This window comes from Muscardinus avellanarius, assembly GCF_963383645.1.
Source record: "Muscardinus avellanarius genome assembly, chromosome: 3".
Taxonomy (NCBI): Eukaryota; Metazoa; Chordata; class Mammalia; order Rodentia; family Gliridae; genus Muscardinus; species Muscardinus avellanarius.
In genome coordinates this window covers 125,240,152-125,266,302 of record NC_137788.1, presented here as the reverse complement: position 1 = coordinate 125,266,302, position 26,151 = coordinate 125,240,152, and the positions used below count along the sequence as shown (strand labels likewise).

General features: G+C 37.3%; 1 protein-coding gene across 6 annotated transcripts; it reads left to right on the top strand.

The window, feature by feature from the left end:
* Positions 1-9,271: 9,271 nt before the first annotated feature.
* BNIP2 (BCL2 interacting protein 2) lies at positions 9,272-25,089 on the top strand (the record flags this gene model as incomplete). Of its 6 annotated transcripts, none has more annotated exons than XM_080692644.1 (10): positions 9,272-9,345; positions 10,975-11,042; positions 11,449-11,625; positions 13,302-13,478; positions 16,697-16,799; positions 18,172-18,303; positions 20,017-20,103; positions 20,207-20,305; positions 21,120-21,155; positions 25,038-25,089. In XM_080692644.1, the coding sequence occupies 10 exons, from the start codon at positions 9,296-9,298 to the stop codon at positions 25,087-25,089; spliced, it is 981 nt and encodes a 326-aa protein (XP_080548770.1). The 6 variants fall into 6 exon arrangements, with proteins under 6 accessions (XP_080548770.1, XP_080548765.1, XP_080548767.1 ...); XM_080692639.1 differs by having other exon boundaries at positions 9,296-9,345; positions 11,458-11,625; XM_080692641.1 differs by lacking the exon at positions 18,172-18,303 and having other exon boundaries at positions 9,296-9,345.
* Positions 25,090-26,151: the final 1,062 nt, after the last annotated feature.

The following is a 26,151-nucleotide window of genomic DNA, read 5'->3' as shown; positions in this document are numbered from 1 at the left end:
TCTTAGAAGACAATGTGTCTTCGTTTCCAAAGCACCTGGCAGCTCTGACTTAAATATTGTTCAATCAAGACCTATCGAATGACTAGAAACTTGAAAGAGGTGGGTAACCTAAAATGACTACTTTGCCTGAGTCCTAGCTGAAGGATGACTAGATGACTCAATCCATCATGTTAGGCATACTAGTCAATTTAATAAAGTCAGCTTCCCTATTTTATTTTATAAGCATATACACAAAATTCTGATTGCATTTAATATTTATATGTGAAAAACAGAAACTATAATATCATCAGAAAAAAACAGTGGTGGCCATTTGTATAATTTTAGAGTGAGGAATATCTATTTAAACATAAGACCAAGCCAGAAACCACAAAGGGAAAGGTTGATGGTGGCTCTAAATGAATATATCATTTTCTACCTAGGGTCAACCTAGGGTCTGAAAGCCTTAAGTTTTTTTTCCTCTGAACTTTTTCCAATTTTTTTTTTTGTTGTTTTTGTTCCAGGGAGTTGAATCCAGAGGCACTCTACCTCTGAGCTACACCCCCAGCCCCATTTTTTTTTTCTTTTGAAACAGGGTCTCACGAAGTTGCAGCGGGCCTTACTAAATTGCTGAAGCTGGCCAAGAACCTGTAATCCTCCTGTCTCAGCCTCCCAAGTACTCAGATTACAAGTGTGTGCCACCACATCCAACTTTCTTCCAATTTTTGTAATTAACTGCTTACTTAGGGAGGCACATAGAAACAAAAGATGATCTTAAAAATACACTAAATATTGCCCCAAAAGTCTAGAAATGGGAATAAAGAATATAGTTATTTTAATGCATTGTTCTTCAGGTTAACAGCTGGATCCATTGGTTTCCAGTATAGAAATTGAAGAAAATATATTAATCATATTATCTGAAAATGTAACAATTATATGAAAATAAGCTATTTCTATGTTTGTGACTTTTTTGTTTTTTGCAGTACTGGGGATTGAACCCAGGGACATTCTACCTCTGAGTCACACCCCCAACCCTATTTTTTATTCTTTATTCTGAAATAGGTTCTCACTAAGTTGTGGAGGACCTCACTAAGTAGCTGAGGGTAGCTATGAACCTGTAATCCTCCTGTCTCAGCCTCCCAAGTACTGGGATTACAAGCGTACACCACCATGCCTGACTTGTGTTTGTGACTTTTGAACACACTGTGAAGTGCTGCTTTTAACTACAATAAAAGCACCTAGATGTTCAAAGAGGGTTGCTAATAAATAATCCATAATAGATATGATGGTGTTGAAATATATTTATTGACCTAAAAAGGAGTTCATGATATATATTTTTAATGAAAAGAAAAAAGGATATTAAGAACTATTAGGTTCATTACCTTATTTTTATAATGACAAATGAACAATTTATATAGTTATATGTATGTACAAATTTGAATGGATTACATAAATATATTAATAGTGATCTTTTTGGCTTAGATGTAGTTTCTAATGTTTCAACAATAAGTATGGATAATTCATGAGATGAAGATTAAAAAGACAAATAGTGGAATGCCTTATTCAAAACCAAAGCAAACACTGATCAAGCTTATTAAAGGATAGTTACTAAAATGGAAAAGAAACTAAAGATCACAGAAACGACTAACTCTACATGTTTTCAAATGATTTTCTGCCACCCTGTGGGGAATGGTACACATTACAAATCACTGAAACTGAAGTTTCTTACATAGCCCAAATTGTTGTTAAGTTCTGATTAATTTTGTCAGATATTTAGGGAAATTGCTAGGAGAAAAATAATGACGCCTAACACGTATATACGATTACAATACGCCAGGGACTATCCTTCTGTATTCCTTTGTCTCACAAAAATCCTATGAGGTAGGCACTACTTTTTTCCCATTTTATAGAGGAAGCACAGGGTTTACCCATCTGCCAACAGTGAATAAACATTGCCAAGAACAGCTGTAATATGGGCCAATGACTTAAATTGCTGACTTTTCTGTTCTTATGAAGACTGATCATTTCCTAACAGAATTACTCAATTCGTTGACTGCTGGACCTTTTTACCGATTTAGCAGAATGAAACTTCTGAAACTGATTATGTCCTCCAAACTAATCCCATCTCCCCGAAGCTATACAGCAAAGTAGCTTGTCAAAGTAAGGTCCAGTCAGGAGCCCTCCAGAGAGCTGTCTCTGTCCACAGTGGGGGAGGGGGTTACATAAATGTAAGACTTCATGGCATTTTACATGTGATTTTATAGCTGTTGACTCTAGTAACTCCAATATTTTGGCTGGGGCTTTGTACATATTTTCTTCGCTTTTCTGTTTTAATTTTATCAAAATAGGATCCACAACTAACCGAAAATTTTGAAAGACAGTTAACTGACCGCTCCCCACATTTGTTTGAGAAGCACTGCTGTAAATGAAAGCTGTTCACCCTGGAGAATGTTACAGAACTCTGATTCTTCTGAGTTTGGTGATCACTATGGACACGCAAAAAGAAAACGAAATATTCGTTGAGAAGGAAAATCGGCGTTGCAGCTGAGGGGAAATCAGGAGGAAATTCGGGAAGCTGGGAGACGCCTCCAGAAACACGTGACGCCCCGGGTCCGCCCATCAGGAGAAGCCGCGCATGCGCGCGCCTGCGGCCGGCCGAGGGCGGGGCACGCGGGACTCCGAGGCGAAGCCCCGCCTCCGCTTCCGGCCGCGGCCGCGCCCGGAAAAGGCCCGCAGGGCGTCACTTCCGCCGAGGCCGCTCTCTGCGTCCGGGTCAGCTGCTGCCGCCGGTACCGCAGCTGCAGCCCGAGGACTGGGCTGGGGCCCCTGCCGCCGACCGAGGGGAGCGGGCTCCGCTCGGCGCCGCCTTCTGCGACCTGGCCGTCAGCCCCAAGTCGCCGGCCTGGAGGGGCGAAGAGGACGAGGGGGCCGAGGCGTCCTCCGGGGTGAGTGCGGCCTGGAGGGCTCGGCCGGCGGGTCGGCCTGGGAGAGCGCCCGCGGCCGCCGCGGAGAGGAAGCCAGCCGGCGGGCTGTCCACCCACGGGCGCCCGGGAACCTGCTCGGGAGGCGCTTCCCGGGTCCCCGCCCCGCCGGGGTCCGCCCTTGGCTGTTTGCGTTTGCCACCCCCCCTTCCTTTTCCGTTTTTGATGGTTGTGCCTGGGATGGAAGCTCCTCCACTCCCCCACACCCTGGCCTGGGCGCGGCGACGGGCCACGTTGGTTCCGTGTTTATGACCAGCAGTCAGTCCCGGTGCAGAACAAAGAAACTTGGACTTCTGCTGAGCCTTTTACCCTTGGGAGATAGACGCGGAAACCGCATAAGTAATCAGGGCTTTAATAGATCTTCCTGGTCAAGCTCAACCAAATATAGATGTGTACATGAGAAGCCGAGTCCCCGCGTGTTTTCAACACTACCTTTTCTTTGTATGTCTGGCAGAAATGGCTTGGGTTTCTTGAATGCATTTGATGCCACTTGGAGAACTGTTAGATCGGCTCTTGTTCAATCAGAAACTTTTTGACGTCTTGAGTTGGTTGCCTGGGGCCTCCCTTTGTCAGTCCCGGTAGCTCTGTGGGCACAGCTTTTGCCGTCCTCTTCGAAGCCGTAGTGCCTCCCTTACGATTGCTGGTTGAATGAAGTGTGTGCCTTTTAGTGTTGCTTTTTCATCCTCATCTTTAATTGAGATCTTTTTTTTCCAGAATGCCTGATTTTTTTTTTACAAAAATTTCTGAAGTTGCAAAAGAAGTTTTGTAATTTATAAATAGTTACGTTTTCTAAGTTCTTACTGTAGTAAGCCAATTAAGTTACCCTGCAAACTAGTAGGTCTTTTTAACATGCACATTTTTTCCTTAGAGCTCGTTATTTTATGTTCTCTCTAAACTTCTTAGTCTTCATAATCTTCTCTGGTGCTACCAGATATCATGGAGTTTAGACAGGAAGCATGACATTCACTTCTCTATTACATGGAACTTAAACTACATTGTAATAACTAAGTTCTGTTACGGTCTTTAGGCATTAAAGGACCTTGAAGCTAAGAGTAACCAAATATAGCATTACTGACATATTCTGTGTAAAGTTACCAGTGAATTAGAGATGGTATTCTATATTAGAAACCGTTCTGGTCTTCAGCTGGGAACCAGGATGTGTCATTTGCCTCATATAAGATAACATGGGGATAGGAACGCTCACTCGTGTTGGTTGAAACATACATGATGAAGCCAGGCGTGATTTGCACACCTGTGCAGGAGGGTTGCAGGTTGGAGGCCAGGTTCAGCAACTTAGGGAGATGACACCCTGTTTCAAAATAAAAAGGGTTAGGGTTGTACCTTAGAGGTAGAATGCCCCTGAGTTAATCCCTGGTGCCAATAATAATATTAATAATCCCTAGTTCCACAAATATACTAGTAAAACAACAACCATGAGATGATGGATAAAAAAGTGATTAGTAAATGTGAAAAACACTCTTTGGGACGGTACTGTCCATTTTTTTTCTGGAGTAATGCTAGTAGGAATGTAAGGGAGGGAGGCATCTGAGAGCAGGAGCATACATCCAGAACCAGTAAATTAACCTTGGCTGACAGTGGATCAAAAGGTATTTTGTTAAATTTAAGTCTTATAAAACAGAATAGCAGTAATTTCATATCACTAATATAACTATAGTAGAGTGTTAGATATTGGATATTAGGCTTTAATCTTGTTTTGTTTTGCTGTGGTACTAAAGACTGAACCTAGGGGCGTTTACCTCTAAGCTACACCCCCAGCTTTTTTATTTTTTGTTTTGAAACCGAGTTGCATTACATTGCTGAGGCTGCCCTCTTACCTGCAGTCGTCCTGTCACAGCTTCCTAAGTACTGAGATTACTGGCCTGGGCCACCACACTCAAGCCCCAGCACCTATGCCATGGCTAGATTTTAATCTATTTAAAGCTATCAGAGCATCTTCAGTATGTTGTGCATACTGATAATTTAATAAATGGACCTTTTTAAACTGGCATAATTATCCTGTGCTTTATTTTCCCAATTTTGAAAGAAGTCAGAACCATCCTATTTGTTGTTTTTTGTTTTCTTTTTTTAATTTTGTGTTAACATTGCTGATAGAGCTGGTTTTTCTTTGTGCCAGCTGTAAATGATTTCAGCATACATGGTCATTATTTGCACCTATTCTAGCAGCAGTGTTAAAGTACATAATAGTAAAATTGCCGTGTAAAATTGTAGGTTATAATTTAGAAAGATTCTAAATCTGATCTTTTTTATCTTTTTATTTTTTATTGGTGCATTATATTCATACATCATATTGGGGTAAAAAGCTTGTGTGTACATACATGTACACATCACCAATTTAACCCCTACCCAATTCCCACCCCATTCCCTCCCCGTCCCTCCTTCCCTTGCTTGGCTTAGTGGTTGACTTCGATATGTTTAAGTACATTGTGTGTTTTAGAGATTTTCCTCTTCCCCTCTCCTTTTTCCTCCTTTAGGTTGTCTTGTTTGCTCCTCTATAGGATTTCCTTTTTCATCTAGAGTTTCTCCTATGACCCTTTTCTCCCTAGCTCTCACATATTAGGGAAAGCATCTGCTTTCTTATTTTTTGTGACTGACTAATCTCACTTAGCATAATGTCCTCCACATTTTTGCCTGCCACACTGTGTGTGAAAATGGCCTTTTTCATCTTGGTTGGAATTACTACAGCAGCTCCCCCTTTGAAGCTGTGTTGGGAGAAAATCTATTATCACCTTGATTTTTAACCTCACTGAGGTCACAGACTGTTTTGAATTCATCATTATGACCTCTTCAGAAAATTGACAGAAGAAAGTGCTACTACTACCACTGATCTATTGAGAAATCAGATTATTTCTGTTGTGTTAGGTTATTTTAACAAATAACATATTAAAGCAATAATCTCCTTTCTAATATGTTTTTTTTAATCTACAAACAAAAAGTGGGAAACAACCACAGTTAACATGTGAGTCAGCAATATCCTTATTTCCTACAAAGTAGTTATGCTTATATTAACTACTTTCTTGTTTGCTTCCTGTTCTTAGCTGCTTGGTGATAAAGTGCTTCCAAGAACAGTACTTTCTCAATTGTTTAAGTTGTTTTTATCTACTTACAGTGTACTGTTCTGAAGTTCTTGTTGAAATGCTGGAGTTAATACATTTGTGTGTGTGCCCATGCACATACATACATACATACCACATACTGGGAGTTGGGCCCAAGGACATTCTACCTCTGAGCTGCACCCCAGGCCTTCTTATTTTTTTGTTTGGAAACAGGGTCTCACTAGGTTGCTGAGAGTCTCACTCCATTGCTGAGGATGTCCTTGGAACTGGTTCTCCTGTCTCAGGCCCCTAAGTACTGGATTACAGGCATGTGCCACCACACCTAGCTGGAGTTAATCCTCAGGTTTATCTCTCCTCCTTTATTGCATTGAACTAATTTAATTAATTATCCCTCAAACTATCACAATATACTGAGGTGTATTAACACCGCTTGATTCCGTATATTAGAGCAAAAGTGAAAAAGTAGGCTGAAAGAGTTAAAAGTTTTTGATAAACTTGTTCAAGTGGTAAAGTAACTAAAAAGCATAGTTGACCTTCTAGGCCTCATATGAGAAATATTTTCTTTTAAAAGTAAGAAATACTTTTACCAACAGAAGTTAATAATGTGTGTATGTAGATTCCCATAAAATATTTGCACAAGATTGAGGGGTAAAATATAACAATCATATGTCTATAGTTTAAGAGCAAAATAAATATAAGATTGAGCAAAGCCCTACTATCCAGTATCATACTTTACAGTTAAGTATTTTTCTATTTAATAATGACAGGCCTATAATGTGCCCTGCCAGGAGTGGAGAGTACATTGATTGTAACTTATAATCACTGTTTTTATTCTTGAAATATTAATATTTTCTGATTATTTGAGATATTTGGAAAAGACACTCAGAACATCTTGATATTTTTCTGACACATAAAAGAAAGGTGAGACAAGATAATGGGAAGCTTTTTTTATTTACTGGATTTAGAGAAATATATTTGTTTACTGAGAAGTATAGTGAATTTAAAAGTCTGGGAGGAGCAAGCATGGTGGCACACATCTGTAATTCCATTACTTGGGAGGCTGAGACAGGAAAATCACAGCCTCCAAGCCAGCCTCAGCAACTTAATGATACCCTGGATTCAAAATCCCCAATACCAAGTAAAAAAAAAAAAGTATAAGTTATGTATTAGAAACAGAAAGTGCTAAATAAATCAAGATCATAGTATTTTCAGTGTTTTTGTATTAATTCCTCAAAATTATCTAGCTCACCTGGGCATGGTGGCACACACATATAATCCCAATACTTGGGAGCCTGAGACAGGAGGATTGCAGGTTCTCAGTCAACTTCAGCAACCTTGGGAGGCCCTACACAACTTAGTGAGACCCTGTTTTGTTTTGGGTGTTTTTTGGGTTTGTTGTTGTTGTTTGGGGTTTTGTTGGGGGGGGGGGGTTTCTGGGGTGGAACCCAGGGGCATTCTACCTTTGAGCTACATCCCCAGCCCTGTTTTTTATTCTTTATTTTGAAACAGAGTCTCACTTAGTTACAAAGGGCCTCACTAAGTAGCTGAGGCTGACCTTGAACTGTGATCCTCCTGTCTCAGCCTCCCAAATGCTGAGATTAACAAGCATGCGCCACCCCGCCTGGCTAGTGAGACTGTTTAAAGAAAAAGAAAGAGGACTAGAACTGTAGCTCAAAGGTAGAATGCCTTTGGGTTCAATCTCCAGTGTCACACACACACAAAATTAGCTGGCCCCTTGTTTTCTTGGGGGATTAAAATTGCCTGTTATATATAAATAAACTATTTTTCTGAGTAAACACTTTGATTATAAAGAATTATAATCTGCCACTTTTTTCTGTGCTAATGAGTGGATCTTCAAGAATTTAAACCTTTGGGGAATGTTTGAAACTTTCCCCTGAGTATAGGTAAACATTCAGACTAGAAGGAAAGCCTAAATTTGGTTTACCATGTGCTTTTCATTTTGAGTTTGATTATGTTCTGGAACATAATTCTGGTTCTTTCTTTGTTTTGGTCTGGTTTTTGGGGGGATGAGTTTGTCCTTTGAGGGTTATAGTGACAGATTAATAAAGCAACTAACAAAATAGGACATCTATTTTAGAAGACCACTTGCTATGAATGTGAATGGATAACATTTATTTGATACATTTTTAAAGTTACATATATATATATGTATATGTAATTTTTTGTTTGTTTTTTGTTTTGAACCCACATGCATTCTATCTCTGAACTGTGTATACCAGCCCTATTTTATTTATTTTGAAACAGGCTCTTGCTTAGTTGCTGGGGCTGGGTTCATAACCTGCGATTTTCCTGTCTCAGCCTCCCAAATACCAGCTACATATATAGTTTTTAAAAATCAAATAGTTTAAGCAGAGCATAGTGGCACATGCTTGGAATCCCAGTACTTGGGAGGCTGAGATAGAAAGGTCACAGGTTCTTCGACATCCTCGGCAACTTTTTTTTTTTTTTTTTTTTTTTTTTTTTTTTTTTTTTTACTAGTGTTCAGTTTCTAGAATCAACCTCTATCCAAAGGACAGAAGCTGGATGTTATGGCACATATTTGTAATCATAGCATTTGGGAGGCTAAGACAGGAAGATCGCTGTTCAGCTACTTAGTGAGACCCTATTTCAAAATAAAGAATAAAAAATAGGGCTGGGGTATAACTCAGAGGTAGAATGCCCCTGGGTTCCACCCCCAGTACCACAAAACAAAAATTTAATTGTGATTCTGTAATAAAGAATATATTTATTTTTTTTTTATTCTAGTGCTGGGAATCAAACTCAAGGCTTGCACATGCTAAGCAAACACTGCCATGAACTATACTCGAACCTTATATTTATATACTTTTATTTCTTGCCCCACTTCAATATCTTTTATTTAATCTATAGTATGAAAGACATTTTAAATCACAACCTGAAACCCAGTGAGCATATATGCAACTCTAAACAAGTGATCTCACTTAATAATATTTTATTACAGTCTTTCTCTTACTAGAATAATATGTACCATGAATATATTTTCTTCCTTGTTCTAATTCTTTAATAGACAAAATTTTGACCTGATAAATTGGTTTTATGACCAGACCATTGAAATTAAAAGCTCTAGGATTGATAGGGTGAAAGTGTAGACTAAGGTATTGTGTACCTTTTCAGCAGATAAGGAGTAAAGTGGAAATAAAGTTATTGTTACTCTTCCTCTCTTTGCAGGACATTGGCTCTCTGGATATTCAGGAGTCTGTAGTTGACATTGAGTCCAGGCTGAGAATGGAAGGAGTGGAGCTGAAAGAGGAGTGGCAAGATGAAGATTTCCCAATGTGAGCACTGCGTTTCCGTGAGAGCAGATTGAGAGCGCAACCTCAGGACTTATGTGTTCAAATGTCACTTAATGAATACTGGGCTTTTTAAGAAAAGTAGTACTTCAAGGTGATCACATGATACTAGGAAATGAAAGTTCCTTTCTAACATGTAGAATGGTTCTCTTATCTTTTTTGTATGTGTGTGGTGCTGAGGATTGAACCCAGAGGCATTCTCTGAGCTGCACCCTCAGCCTTTATTTTTTGGAAACAAGGTCTCACTAAGTTGCCATGGCTGGCTTCTTATATCTTACTTTCCCTCCAAATACACATGTGATCTTTAATTTTTCACTTGTTTTGCTTATTTAAGTTACAAAATTATGATTGTTACAAACAGTACTGTGTGTGTGTGTGAGACAGACAGACACACACACACACACACACATATACACACACACTCACACTCACACTAGGGATTGGATCCAGAGGTATTCTACCTTTGAGCCAAACTTCCAGCTGGATTTTATTTCTTATTTTAAACAGAGTCTCACTAGGTTAGTACTTTCTTAGCCTGTCCTTGAACCTGCGATCCTCCTGTCTCATCCTCCCAACTACTGGGATTACAGGTGTGTGCCGCCACACCTAGCTTAAACAGTATTTTAATGTGATGTGTTTTTTAACTAAGGTCTGAGGAGCTTTTAAAAGTAGTCTTTAGTTTTTGTCTATAAGAATTTTTTAATTGTGTGGTGTTTTTTCCCAAGAAAAAACCTTGGCAAATAAACAAGAGTCTTATATGTCATTTGACCGGCCACCTTGACACTTCTAAGAAGACAGACTTTACTTAATGTTTTCATGCCATAATGGTCAGAAGACATCCTGGTACACACTAAGGCATCTCAGCAATTGGGATGTATGTGGATAGCTGGTGGGAGAACTGAGTCAGGATGGCACGTGATGCTAATAATAAAATAGGAGTGCTGAACTCAGAGTTGTAACCATCATTACCATACTTTCATTCTGAGTTAAAAAAAAAAAAAGTAGCTTCTTCATATGGTACTTTATACATCACATTGTACATAGGTCTTATACTTGCATAAGAACTGTTACATAAGGAATTTCTGTCTACTTTTATGTGTTAGGTAGACATATATAAATCCAAGTGCTTTGTAAATGAAGTTTGAGAAACATTGCTTTATTCTGCTTTTCACATGATTGTTCTGGTAAGGTTTTTGTCTTATTTTTTCATGGTGCTGGAGACTTAACCCAGGGATATTCTACCTCGATCTATACCCTCAGCCCTCTTTCCTTTTTGGTGGTACTGGGGTGGAACCCAGGGCATTTTGGTTTTTTGTTTGCTTGTTTGTTTGAAACAGGGTTTCGCTAGGTTGATGACGGTCTCCCTACTTGCTGAGGCTTTAAGCTGACTGTGATCCTCCTGTCTCAGCCTCCCAGGTACTGGGATTACAAGTGTGCACCACCATGCCTGGCTCCACTTAGCCCTATTTTATTTTTTATTCTGAAACAGGGTCTCACTAAGTTGCAGAGGGCCTCACATGCACCACCACATGTGACTAGAAGTTATATTTTAATAGATCTTTGAACTGATTTTTGCTTTAATTTCTGGGTAAAGAATATGTTTGTGTCTTCTAGACCTTTACCGGAAGATGATAGTATTGAAGCAGATGTACTAGGTGTAACTGGACCAGAGAGCCAGCCTGGTAAGAACTTGTTACTTTTATTTTCAGTGGACTTTGTATTATTTTTAAACATACTTCTTTATCAGAAGATAAAAGAAACACCTTTTATTCTGTCATAGGGGGCCAAAAAATAAATTGGGCATTGAACAGAGCAGTTTTGAAACACAAAGAATTTAACCTTTCAAAAACTTACCGTTGGTTTTGGAAACTTTTAAGAGTGGGAGGAGATTACCATTAATACCTCATTGATCTCTTGCCAAGAATATAAGAGCAATAGTAATCATATTCTGAATTTTGTAAATTAGTGCCTTAGAATTTTGTTTAATGTATTTCTCAGGAATGAAGTGACTAAAATATTTCTCTTATTCAACTTGAGCATCTGAGCATTCCTTCTGATATATTTTTTTCTTTTGTTTCCCACTTCCAGGCACACTAGAAATTAATGGAAATAAAGTGAGAAAGAAACTGATAGCTCCAGATATTAGCCTGACACTGGATCCTAGTGATGGCTCTGTGTTGTCTGATGATTTGGACGAGAGTGGGGAGATTGACTTAGATGGCTTAGACACAACATCAGAGAACAGTAATGAGTTTGAGTGGGAAGGTAACTGTTTCACCGTTACTTATCTGATCTTTGTTAATGTTTGTCTTTACAACGGGGACATGTTTTTTACAGTTGCATTCTATTTAGGAAAATTGGGATAATTGAGGAACCTTAAAATTTGACCATGAAGTCTACTAAAATCAGTATGTTAATGGGATTTTGTTTAAAATGTTATTCTTTATAAATATTCAGATATTTGTTACTAAGGTAGAAAATTCTGCAAACACTTGAGTATCTGTGGTTTACAAAACTCTTTATACTAAATTAATACAGGTGGCTGTTTTTGTCTAACTTTCATAATTTTTTTTCTTAGTTCCCCAAAATAGTGCCTGATGATTATAACATCCTCCTTTTCAGTTGGTTAAGTAAGGGGAAAAACCTTTGAAAAGACGTATAACATAGGGGAACTACTGAAAGTTTGGAGAAGGAGTTCCAAAGGGAGATTGGGGAGGGGTGGTTTTTTATTTAAGCCAGTTTGCCTGACACTTCTCCACTTTGTGCAATGGCCAGCTTGAATGAATGTACACTCTCAGCCTCTAAACTTCGTAGTTACCATTTTAATTATTTTGAGTTCAAAGGAATTGGCATGTATTTTGCTTTGCATGCTTTCTTGAATTAGTAAGTGCTGTCTGTAATACTTTCATATAGTTAACAATTTTTATATATGTATTGTATTCTTAAAGTGATTTTTACTTCAAAGCAGCGTATAGCATTAGGTTATTTTATCTATCATAAAGTTACATGTCTATCTTTTGTTCTTTTTTTTCTTCCTAGTTTTACTGGTTCAATAAATGGTCCAGTAATAAACAGTATTTTATAAAGATACTGAAATAGTTTTCTGCCTATGTGTTTTGTCTCTTCTTTCTTTAATGCTGCTGTAGTCATTTCCGGGAAGGATATTTTCCGTTAACAGCTTTGTCTTGGAACAACTAACATGCAGTAGGTTTCCCCTTCCCCCATCTTTTGGGTAAGGACTATGACACTAAAAATTTTTAAATCATTACTTCATTAAAAGATCAACTAAACTGCAATCATGAAACTTAAATTACACCTAATCGTTGATGCTTATGCTTTCACTATGTTAGTTTAAATGGACTTTTGCATGTCTTCTTCAGAATATTATAAATACATTTCTGCTTTATGAGACTGATCAAATGAGAAATGATCAATGAGTAGTTAACTACTTTCTATCTGGTATTATAATTTGGGGGAATTAATTGATGTGCTAAAAAAAAATTGGCTCTCAGATAGTTACTTAAAGTAACCGCTAGTAGTAACTATCATAAACAAATCTGGAAAAGCATTTTGGGTCCAATGTAGTAAGATTTTGATGGCTCTAGAAATTTTTCTGAATTGAAGGATATACATAAATGGCTTCATATTAAGAGCAAGCCTTTTCCTGTGTTATGGGAGAATGTTTCAAATTCCAAAGATATATAACAAAAATTCTCTGAATAGCAGGGAAGCATACACTTGTAGTCCCAGCTATTCGCTGAGGCAGGATTATCGCTTGAGCCAGGAGCATGAGGCCAACCTGGGCAATGTAGTGAGTGAGACCCTGTCTCAAAATTTAATTAATCGACTAATGATAATCCAGATAGTAAAGTGGATAACTTAAAATTTGATTTTTATTATAAAAACAACAAATTTTGACTCAAACCCTTTTATGTTGACAGATGATCTTCCAAAACCCAAAACTACTGAAGTAATTAGGAAAGGCTCAATTACTGAATACACAGCAGCAGAGGAAAAAGAAGATGGACGGCGCTGGCGTATGTTCAGGATTGGAGAACAGGACCACAGGGTTGATATGAAGGCGATTGAACCCTATAAGAGAGTTATCAGCCATGGAGGTAGAGTTACTGGAAACTGAAGATTTCTTTAATGCAATATCAGAAATCTAAATGCTTTTAGAAGATAATCTGAGAGATCTTACATAATTTTAAAAGAATAATTAATATTTCTTGTGTCATTTAAAGAACATAACAGGTTTTTCAAATGTGTTAGGTGTGGTGGCACATGCCTATAATCCCAATACTTGGGAAGCTAAAACTAGAGGATGGCAGGTTCAAGGACAACCGTAGCAACTTAATAAGCCTCTCAGCAACTTAGCAAAACCTTGTTTCTTTGGGGTTTTCTTTTGGGGGGGGGGGTTGCAGTATTAAAGATGGAATCCAGGGGCATTCTACCTCCAAGTGACACCCACAGCCCTATTTTTTATTCTATATTTTGAAACAGGGTCTCACTGAGTTGCAAGGGCCTCACTAAGTCACTGAGACTGTCCACAAACCACGATCCTCCAGTCTCAGCCTCCCAAATGCTGGGATTACAAGTGTGCACCACCACGCCTGGCTGTTTTTTATTTTTTATTTGTAAAAAATAAAATATGATATAGCCTGGAGGTAGAATGACCCTGTGTTCCACCCCCAGTAACCACAAAAAAATAAGATTTGTTAATAAGATGTTTACAGTAATTTCAGAAAGAACAAAATAACATGCCATAAAAACCATCTTCCTAAACCAGGCGTGGTGGCTCATGCTTGTAATCCCCGCGCTTGGGAGGCAGAGACAGGAGGATCACGCAGGTTCGAAGCCAGCCGCGCGCGCAGGCTTAGGACACCCTGTTTCCAAATAAAAATGTAAAAATAGGTCTGGGAGTGTAGCCGAGAAGTAGAAGGACTTCCAGGAACCCCAGTACCACCAAAAAAAAATCTTCCTTCACCCGTCTCTATACCACCAAAACTGATTTATTTTCTGTGTTTTGTATGCATTTATAATTTATATATGGTCATCTACTGTGATCTTAAGTATATAGTTCAGTAAGTTTTGGCAAATACCTATATAACCATATATGTTCACGTATAACTCACACTCCAAAACATAGAGAACATTTTCATTGTCCCAGAAAATTGTCTAATACACCTTTCCAGAATCCACTGCTGTAATGTCATGTGACATTAGTTTTGCCTGTTTTCGAGTATCATGTGACTAGAATCATATAGTAGCAGTTGTATTCACAGCTCTAGTTCTTCATACTGTTTTTGAGATTTATCCATTTTATTACATGTATCCAGAATTTTTGTTTTGATTTGTTTTCTTTTTGGACTGGGGATTGAACCTCAGAGCGGTCTACTACTACTGAGCTAATACCACACCTCTTTTCATTTATTTTGAAACTGTCTTACTGGGTTGCTCAGGCTTGACTAGAGCTTGTGATTTCCATTCTTCAGTCACCCCAGTAACACGGATTATGGGTGTGTACCACTTTGCCCAGCTATAGTTTATTCCTTTTTATTGCTAATATTCAATTGCATGAATAAACCATATTTACATATCCATTGTCCTCTTTTTTTTAACTTTTTTTTTTTTGGTGGTACTGGTGGTGGACCCCAGAAGCTTTCTACCTCTGGGCTATACTCCCAGACCTTTTTTATATTTTATATGGAAACAGGGTCTCACTAAGTTGCTGAGAGCCTCACTAAGTAGCTGAGGCTGGCTTCGAACCCGTGTGATCTTCCTGTCTCAGCCTCCCAAGCGCGGGGATTACAAGCGTGCACCACCATGCCCGGCTTCCATTGTCCTCTTGATGGGCATGTAAGTCATTTCTGGTTTGGGGCTATTATAAATAAAACTCCTGTGGACGTAAGTTTTTTTCTTGGATATTGGTAAGTCTCAAACTTTTTAAACTGTAACTCTTATTTACTTAAGACCCTGAACAAATCATTTAGATTTAATAGAGAACTAATTCTTTCCACAATTTTATGGAGCACCCACTTTGCATATTTATGGGATATACAGAGATAATCTTAGTTCTTCCCAAGTCAAATAAGAAAGCTACAATTATAACTCCTGTCAATCTAACTGTACCATTTATAGCAGTTTACCTAGGTACTGTGTAAACAGTGTCAGAAGGTTAGTGGTAATCAAAACTCAGCTCATTCTATTGAGCATGTTAAATTTTTGTATATCTTAATACTGGACAGAACACATTCGTGGATCAAATTGGGCTTTTTTTTTTCTTACATAAGAGTCATTTCCACTTAATTTACTCTGTGCCAAATGCATTTATTTCTCTGCGTATTTCTACAGTCTTCATTCATCTGAAAGCAAATCACTTGAATATTTGTAGTTACATTCTTCTGCCTAATTTAATCTTACTCAAATGAAGAAAACAGGATAATATGGACCAGGGCCTCCACAGACATATTAATTCAGCTAGTTGGTCAAGATGTGAGGCCTGCCTTATGGTTTAAACGTAATAACTTTCAGAAATAACATTTTATTTTTCTTGGGGAAAAATAGGGAATTTTATCTTACTAGATTATCAGACTTGAATGTTTTATAAGTGTGGCGTTTTGGGGGGGGGGGTTGTTTGGTTGGTTTGTTTTGTTTTGTTGCGGTACTGAAGATAGAAACCAGGGGCATTCTAAACCTCCAAGCTATACCCCCAGCCTTATTTTTATTCTTTATTTTGAAACAAGGTCTCACTGAGTTGCAAAGGGCCTCACTAAGTAGCTGAGGCTGGCTGAGAACCAAGATGCTCCCAAATGCTGGGACTACAAGTATGCACCATCACACCCAGCTGACTTGAATGTTTTATGATCAGGGGATTAAGTTAGTTAGTGAGGATTCTGATGTTGTTGAAATGTTCAGGGTTTTTTCAGTTCATGTTTAAAGACAAGAGAAATGACAGTTTAAAAAAATATATTACTGAATATAGCTTAATATCTAAAGATAGCAAATGCACACGCATTTTTAACTTTTCTTATGGAGAATTATATCAGAGATTATCTTGGTTTTTTTATCCTAAATGCTACAAAATGTTAGGCATTGTTGAATATAGAACTGTCTTTTAGAAAGCATCCACCTTAACCATTAAGTTGCATAAGAAATGTCTTATTTCAGATATTTTATCTGCTTAGACCATATCACTGTTTTTGCCTACATGTTAAAATATGGCTAGCTTTTTAACTGTGCTAGTTTAAGTCATTTTCTGTTGGCCATACAAATGGCCTTTGAAAAGTCTTGAGTAAAATCAGGCTGATGAGTTTGTCTTTTATTTCTTTTTCAGGATATTATGGGGATGGATTAAATGCCATTGTTGTGTTTGCTGTCTGTTTTATGCCTGAAAGTGGTCAACCTAATTATAGATACCTGATGGACAATCTCTTTAAGTAAGTATATCTTAAAATGTTTGGACAGGATTCTGAGCTAATAAGTAAAATTAACCAGGCGTGGTGGCACATTATTATAATCCCAGTACTTGAGCGGCTAAAACAGGAGGATCACAGATTTGTGGCCAAGCTAAGCAACTTAGTGAATCCTCCACAACTCAGTGAGCTCCTGTTTCAAAATAAAAAATAGGGCTGGGGTTAAGCACAGAGGTAGAATGTCCCTGGATTCAATACCCAGTACCACAAAAGAAAAATGTCAACTTAAGCTGTGTAAATTATTCCAGTTTTGAATTTATAAGTCCTTGTTCTTTGGCATTATGAAACTGTAATTTTTCAACTCAACCAAAAAATTGGACCTTTAAAATTAAAGGTGTATTTCAAGCCAGGCATGGTGGCACACGCTTGTAATCCCAGTACTTGGGAGGCTGAGGCAGGAGGATTGAGCAGGTTTGAAGCCAGCCTAATCTACTTAGGCTTTCAGCAACTTAGATCCTGTTTGCAAATAAAATATAAAAAAATAGGTCTGGGCCAGGCGTAGTGGCGCACGCTTGTAATCTCAGCATTCGGGAGGCTGAGACCAGAGGATTGTGGTTCGCAGACAGCCTCAGCTACTTAGTGAGGCCCTTTGCAACTCAGTGAGACCCGGTTTCAAAATAAAGAATAAAAAAATAGGGCAGGGGTTATAGCTCAGAGGTCAAATGTGCCTGGGTTCCACCTCCAGGCCCGCAAAAATAAAGAAAAAAAAAGGTCTGGGAGTATGGCCCAGAGGTAGAAGGCACCTGGGTTCCATTCCCAGTACCACAAAAAAAAAAAAAAAAAAAAATTAAAGGTGTATTTTAAATGATCAGTTCCAACTTTCTTATTTTAGTTTTGTGTACACATTAAATATAAAGAAGTGACTTTCACCTCAGAACCATATGGCTAAGTTACATTTATCCTTAGAAGCCCAATGTAATAAATGATTTGACTTAAGTTCTCTTTACATTCCCAAGAGTCATTTTATTTCTCAGGTTAATGTAGTTTGTAAGATCTTTGTTGTGGGAAACTTTCAGATGTACACAGTAAAGAAGTTTATCGAGTCTTAATGTGTCAGTTACCCACCTCAACAGTAATCAATTTAGATTGTGTTCCCACTGTTTCCCACTGTATAATTCTGAAACAGATCCAGGGTATCATGTCATTTAATCTGCAACATTTCAGTATGTATTTAAAATATTACTGTCTTAAATAATCATCATACAAGCTAATGCAGTTTTAAATTTTTAATTGTGGTTTGTTTCATTGGGTGAAAATAGAAAATCGTTTACTTTGGAGAACCTAGTTTCATTCTGTACATTGATACTTAAGACTTATACTTAATTTGCTTTGACAGGTATGTTATTGGCACTTTGGAGCTGTTAGTAGCAGAAAACTACATGATAGTTTATTTAAATGGTGCAACAACTCGAAGAAAAATGCCCAGTCTCGGATGGCTCAGAAAATGCTATCAGCAGATTGATAGAAGGTAATGTGTTTACTATGGCTTTATTAGATTAAATTTTATTTTCTGTTGCCACTTAAAAAATACTGTATCAGCCAGGTCTAGTGGCACACACTTGTAATCCCAGCATTTGGGAGGCTGAGACTGGAGGATTACGGTTCGCGGACAGCCTCAGCTACTTAGTGAGGCCCTCTGCAACTCAGTGAGACCCAATTTCAGAAATAAAGACTAAAAAGAAATAGGGCTGGGGGTTCAGAGATACAATGCCCCTGGGATCCATCCCCAGTACAAAAACAATAACAAAAAATACTATATCACTTCTTAAAATAACATTTGTTAATTTCATAAGTTTCTATTCTCTAAAGACTATCTTAGAATTATCATAAAGGAAACTAATTTTGACCTATTTTTATAAAGAATAACTAATTATTCAAAACAAACATAGGAGATTGCTTTTTTTTTTTTTTGGTGGTGGTGGTACTAGGGATGGAACCCAAAGGCATTCTACCTCCAAGCTACACCCTCGCCCCTATTTTATTCTTTATTTTGAATCAGGGTCTCAGTGAGTTGTGGAGGGCCTCACTATACATAGCTGAGGCTGCCCACAAACCTGCGCTCCTCCTCTCTCGGCCTCCCCAGTACTGGGATTAGAAGCGCCCACCACGCCTGGCAAGATTGCTCTTGCTTTCCCTCATAACATTTGGGACACTTAACTACAGTGTCTTGGGAAAAAATTGAAAACAATACATTCCTGTTTTAGTTTTGCCTACTTATATTACTTAGCATGTTTTATGTTTCTTAAAGATAGTAGTTTGTGGGATTTTTTGGAACAAACTCTAGAAGTACATTATTTTGGGAATTAGTTCTTCCATGCTAATGGAAAAACTTTAATCTTCCAGTTGGTTTGATTTTTACCATGGCTAATTCAAATTAGTTTAATCAACTCAGACCCATTAATAAGTTTTTCTCCATACCCAAACTTGTCATTAGCTAACTCTGATGTATAAATCTATATCTAAATCTATCTCTATTTATATATACACATATATATAGGATCACTTTATATGTGAGATTTAATGATATGATAAATAATAAGTTTTAATTGTTATTAAGGACAATGCCTTCAATTTTTAGTAAAAATTTTTAGAGTCTTTAGTAATAAACATTAGATTTGATTCAGTTGTTTCTTTGGTCATCTCTGCCTACATGTTCCTTTCATGGTTTTGACAAAAAGCTTGCTTTTATATCCAGTATTGACCTCTTTCTCTGGTTGACAGAATCCTGAAGACCAGTATAAATGCGTACTAAGAGACATTTTTTGTTGGTGTTGTTTTGTTTTGTTTTTACAGTACTGGGGATGGAACCCAGGGGCATTCTACCTCCAAGTTGCACACCCAGCTCTATTTTTTATTCTTTATTTTGAAACCAGGTCTCACTGAGTTGCAAAGGGCCTCACTAAGTAGCTGAGGCTGTCCACGAACTGCGATCCTCCTGTCTCAGCCTCCCGAATGCTGGGATTACAAGCGTGCACCACCACGCCCGGCTCTAAGAGACATTTAATAATAGATGATGATACTACAAACATCAATTTGACCAAATAAAATAGCTTATTTCATGGCAATAGGAGAGATTTTTCAGTGACATTTTTCAGTTTTGTATAAGTTTGCATAAACTCATGTCTTTTAGCATTAGAATTTGTTGTTGAAATTTTTAAACTTTCTTTATATTTAACTCCAGGTTACGGAAAAACTTAAAATCTCTAATCATTGTACATCCTTCTTGGTTTATCAGAACACTTCTGGCTGTTACAAGACCATTTATTAGGTAATTTTCTGAGAGTCCTTGACATAGAAAAAATTTTCTTGTGTAAATTTCTTATCTGCTCTATTAGAAATACTGAGGTAATTGTTTTTATTTTCTCCCATAGCTCAAAATTCAGCCAAAAAATAAGATACGTCTTTAATTTGGCAGAACTAGCGGAACTTGTTCCCATGGAATATGTTGGCATACCCGAATGCATAAAACAGTATGTTTTGTTTTATTTCTTTAGTTGTATTTGATTTTTATATTTTGATGTGCAAGAGGTAATATTTTTCAATGATCATTTTTTTCTCACTTCATATATTTGTAATAGCCCTTTTTTTGTAACAAAAAAATGAGGAAGAAGCCATTTTCCACATTTACCCCCAAAGTCACCATTTTTATCAGACTATCAATTGAAGAACTAGGTAAAACTATTTCTGGTTATGATTCAATTTCTACTTTTAAAGACTGGTTACAATCTAAGATTTGATTTTCCTCTTGATCTGTATTGAAAGAACATTTTCTAATCTTGAACATGTTGACCTTCAAATTTGAGTAAACTCATCATGGCAATGAAAAATTACATTGAGTAATTTTTGAGTATATTTTGAGTAATTTTTGAGTAAATTTTGAGTAAACTCATCATGGCAATGAAAAATTACATTGCTAAAGAAAACTATTTAAATCAGCCTAACAGTAATACAGTGACGAATTTGTTCTGTTTAGCATAGCCTCTTCCATCTAACATCTAAAACGACTTATTCTAATAAAGGGATTAACATAAATACCTGAACATCACAATGCTGTTTTCTTGGTTCTGTTTATCTGAGGGTTAATCCGTTTAAAGTGTCTAAGCCAGATTTATTAAGTCAGTTTTTACTTTCTACATGGTGTGATAAATATTTTGGGATTTTCCTGCAAAATTATATACTTTATTTTTACTGTGTGCTTTGTTTGACTTTTGGTTGGGGGAGGTTTATTTATTTTTTAATTTTATTAATCTCGTGTATTTACTGAAATAACTCTTCCCTACCAAGGTATGAAGAAGAAAAGTTTAAAAAGAAACAAAAAAGGTATATGCACACCTTGACTGGGTTGCATCTAGACTAGTCCATTGCATTGCACAGACTAACTCTTCTTATGAGTTGGTTAGCGTGTAGACAAAGATAAGAGCACTTGTAAATATAACTACACCCCGGCATTCCAAAGAGAGATGAGCCAGAGTTCTGGTGCTGCGTGACTTTGATTGGCCCTGTTTTAATACCTTATCTAATGCCAATTAGGAATTAAAGCCCCTTCTTTCTTACTGGCCTCACTACCCATGGTGAAACCAAAGAAATTACTAAGAAGAGTATTTGAAATACCAAGTCGTTTTTAAAAGGCTTTCACTATTTTCTTTAAACCTCTACTTTGTTTTGAAATTTTTAAAGGATCAATATACTTCCTTGGGGTTGATGATTATATTTGCAATGCATATATTCTTTGGCTAACCAACATTGATTCCCTTGTATGCTTAAATAGCCTGCTAACCAGTCAAATTCTACATGTAAAATACCTTAAAGTTTAATGTAACATTTAACAGTTAAACACTTTGCTTTTCATTTTAAATTAAATTTGAACACTTGCTTTGAGCATAACAAACTATTACTTGTTAATATTTTGGCATAGAAGATGAAAAAGGCAGGGGTAATTTAAAAAAGTAGGAATTTGGGTCTGATTTGTTAATAGATTTTTTTTAATTGACAAATTAGGAAAACAGCTAGGTGGTACATGCCTGTAATACCAGTACTTGGGAGGCTGAGACAGGAGGATTGCAGGTTAACGGACAACATGAGCAACTGTGAGACTCATCAACCTAGCAAGACCCTGTTTCAAAATAAAAGATAAAAAATAGGACTGGGGGTAGAGCTCAGAGGTAGAATGCCCCTAAGTTCAATCCCTAGTACTGTGTAATAATAGTAAGTAAGAATCAAGGGGAAAGTTTTATACGTATTATTTTGTCCAGCTAAGTTAGAACCAACTGTAATTTATTTCTGCAACCTTTTTTTTTTTTTTTTTTTTTTTTTTTCCGGTACTGGGAATTGAACCCCAGGGTCATTCTACCACTGAGCTACCCCCTTCACTCCTAGTACTATTTTTTATTTTGAAACAGAGGCACACTAAGTTGTGGAGTGCCTTAAACTTGCAATCCTCCCATTTCAGCCTCCCAAATACTGAGATGACAAGCATGCACCACCACGCCCAGCCAACATTATTAATTTTGAACACATTTAGCTCTGTTGATGAGAATTTAATTGACCATAGATGATAGAATCATCGCTTTACAGTTCTACATGATACTTTAACCAACACTTAACAAAGAGATGTGGATAGTAATTTTTAGATCACACTGATATCTCATCCCTTTTAAAGCATTATGCATTTCCCAGACAAGTGGCTAAAATTAAAAGTATAGTCTGTAATTATAGATTTTTTTTTTTATATTCTTTACTTTGAAACAGGGTCTCACTGAGTTGCAAGGGCCTCACTAAGTAGCTGAGCCTGTCATTGAACCATGATCCTCCTGTGTCAGCCTCCCAGATGCTGGGATTATAAGCGTGTGCCACCACACCTGGCCTTTTTTAAGTTCTCAGTATTTTATCAGCTGTCAAAAGTAATTTAGGAGCTGGGCATGGTGGTACATGCCTTTAATCCCAGTGCTTGAGAAACTGAGACAGGAGGATTGCAGATTCAAGGACAGCCTCAACAACATAGTGAGACAGTTTCAACACAAAGAATAAAAAGAATAAATAAAAAGCTCAGAAGTAGAATGCCTCTAGGTTCAATCCCCAGTACCACCAAAATAATCATGATCATCTAGGCATTAGAAAAACATGGAACTTAAGCCAGGTGTGGTTTTGCACACTTTTAATCCCAGTACTTGGGAAGCTGAGACAGGAGGATCACAGGTTCTCGGCCAGCCTCAGTTAGTGAGGCCCTTCCCAACTTAGTGAGAAACTGTTTCAAAATAAAGAATAAAAAATAGGGCTAGCAGTGTAGCTTGGAGTTAGAATGTCCCTGGGTTCGATATCCAGTACTAGAGGGGAAAAAAAGTAAAAAGTGGAACTCAGACTTTTTATTTAAATGCACTATTTTAAAACAATCGCTAATGTTTTATCTGGGTTTTTGTTTTGTATTTTAACTTTTTTTTTTTTTTTTTTTGGTGCTGGGGATGGAACTCAGAGGCTTTCTATCTTCAGGTTACACTCCCAGATTTATTTTCTATTTTATTTGGAAACAGGGTCTCACCAAGTTGCTGAAAGCCTCATTAAGTAGCTGAGGCTGGCTTCGAACTTGTACAATCCTTTTGTCTCAGCCTCCCAAATACTGGGATTACAAGCATGTGCCACCACGCCCAGCTTGTGCTTTAACTTTAAATAGGATCATTACATATATCTTTTAAGAAGTTAGTTTTTCAAGAAGTTGGTAAATCTTTGTCAGTTTGAGAATGACAAGGTTTTTGTTTTGTTTTGTTTTGTTTTTGGTGGTACTGGGGGTGGAACCCAGGGGCATTCTACCTCTGAGCTACACCCCCAGCCCTATTTTTTTAAGACCAAAACTTAGACACGTGTGGGTACTTAGGTAAGATGACATCTCTGGGGATACAAAAGTATGAGTATTGAAGTATGGTACTTTTAATGTTTCCAGTGTTTCTTTCAAAAAACTGGGTGCAGTTGTGGCCAGGCAAACATGGATTGTTAGAATGTTTCAACAAGAGTTTAAGAATAAAATTATCATTGTGGCCGGGAGTGGTGGTGGAAGCTTGTAATCCCCTTGTAATCCCTGCGCTTGGGAGGCTGAGACAGGAGGATCGCACAGGTTTGAAGCCAGCCTCCCCTACTTAGTGAGGCTTTCAGTAACTTAATGAGACCCTGTTTCCAAATAAAATATAAAAAAGGTCTGGGAGTATAGCCTGGAGGTAGAAAGCCTCTGGGTTCCACTCCCAATACCACCAAAAAAAAAAAATTATAAAAAATTATCATTGTGTTAGTTCAGGTCATTTCAGACTTGAAAGGATTGGCTGTATATTGCATACCTTATTAGGACTGTGTACCTTTTAAATATCTGATACCAGTGTAAAATAGACCTTAAAATATTAACCTGGCTTTGCATCAGGCCAGGGCTTTTAGATCTGATTCACTGATACTCACGTGATCACCATCATGGGTCCTGATCAGATCATGGAAGCGCATATAAAAGCTCTTCCTACGTCATAACACTGCTTTAAATGTACCCACATCAGCTATTCAAGCTACTAAAACTGGTAGTAATAGGTTGCTCTGTCTACCTTTACGAGTTGGCTATAATTATGTGGTAATTGTGTGATTCTTCTAATCCCGATGTGTCTTGTTCTGCCCACCACTACTCCAGTGAGATTTTTAATGCACATTTAATTATTTCTGAGTGTTAAATTCTTGGAGCTTCTTATCAAAATAAATGAAAGATATTTACAAAGTGCCAGTTAAGTTTCAAGCATAAGTAGGTTTCTATAGGCATTTGATTGCTGAATTTAAAAAAAAAAAAAAACATTATTGAACTATTGGTGGCTTTTGTGGCAGTTGCATATTTCAGTTTAAGAGATTAACCTTTGAGGGAATTGTTTTTCCTGTTGCCAGTCTCTTAGCACTTTGGATTCCTACTGCAGCAACACTACAACATGAACTTTTAAGAAAGCTTGTATGTGTTTGTATGTAAGGTGTTTTATAATCTTTAAAGAAACTACAATCACATTTCTTGCCAGCGTTGTCCTGCCTTTAAAATTTCTCTTTTGTGGTTGGGAAACTGGTCGTCTTTACTGTGTCTGCTTCTTTGCAAAGCTTTGTTTTTATAATAGAATAATATTCAATGCTAAAAGTAGTTATTTTTTAGAAAGTTCTTCAGTTGCTAGTGTCTTATCTATATTTTTCATTCAACAGAGTTGATCAAGAGCTTAATGGAAAACAAGATGAACCGAAAAGTGAACAGTAAGTTTGGCATCTTGTCCAAAGCAGACTGAAGAAGGTGCTCCAGGAGCAGCTCCCATCTGGAGGGCACGCACTGGCGTGTGTTTTTATGTAATCTGCTGCAGAACTGACTCGACTTCTTCTTAATGGATTTTTGTATAAGGGACTGTTCACTGCTGGATTGGTTTGCAAATCTCTTGAATTTAGCTTTTTAATAGCTAATTGTAATCATCTTATATTTTATATTGCTAAACAGCAAAGAACTATACTTTATATAAAGCAATTTTTCATGTTTATTGAATGATGCATCTTCAGTAAAGTATTTATATGCATAAATGGCAAAAGAAAGAAATAATATATATTTTTATGTTTTTGAGCAATATTTTTTAATGTATACCTATTGTGGAGGAATAGGCAAGTAAATAAGGCCATGGTTTTATAATGTACATGTTACAATTTTTGTTTCTGTAAATGGTTGGATACATTTCCTGGGTAACTTTAAAATTAAGTTGCTCTAAAGCAAGGGACAGTTGAACTGACTCTCACAAATACCCAAAGATCATGTACATAAACTAGATTAGTACCATCCCCAGCATTTTCTCACTTAACATATGTTATTTCTTAATTTACAAGTTCAAATGCAAGTGCATTGTACAGATTTTTCTTTTTAAAAACAGGTCAAAAAGCCATTTTTAGAACTAGAAATTTAAGAGGCTAGAAGTTGGTGTTTGTATATATGTATATACGGGATATTTTGTCTTCTGGCCCAAAGTCAGAGCTATTACAAAAATCTTGGATTTGTTCACTGATGTGAAATAAGGTATGTGTCCAGGGTATTGCTTCCCTGAATGTGTGTGAGTGCTTTGTAGAACTGCAGAGAATGTGTTAGGTATTTGCTGTCACACCCTCTTCTGTAGAAACGGGCTGGTCTTTAAACTGCTCTCACTGTGGGCACTTTACCAAAATACTTCCATGTCAATTATTTGAACTCATAGTAGTTTGACCTAGTCAGATATGTGCATTCAAGTTTTTGTTGAATCATGCTTGACAATACTATAATTTAGGTTAATTTTATAAGTCTTAGAGC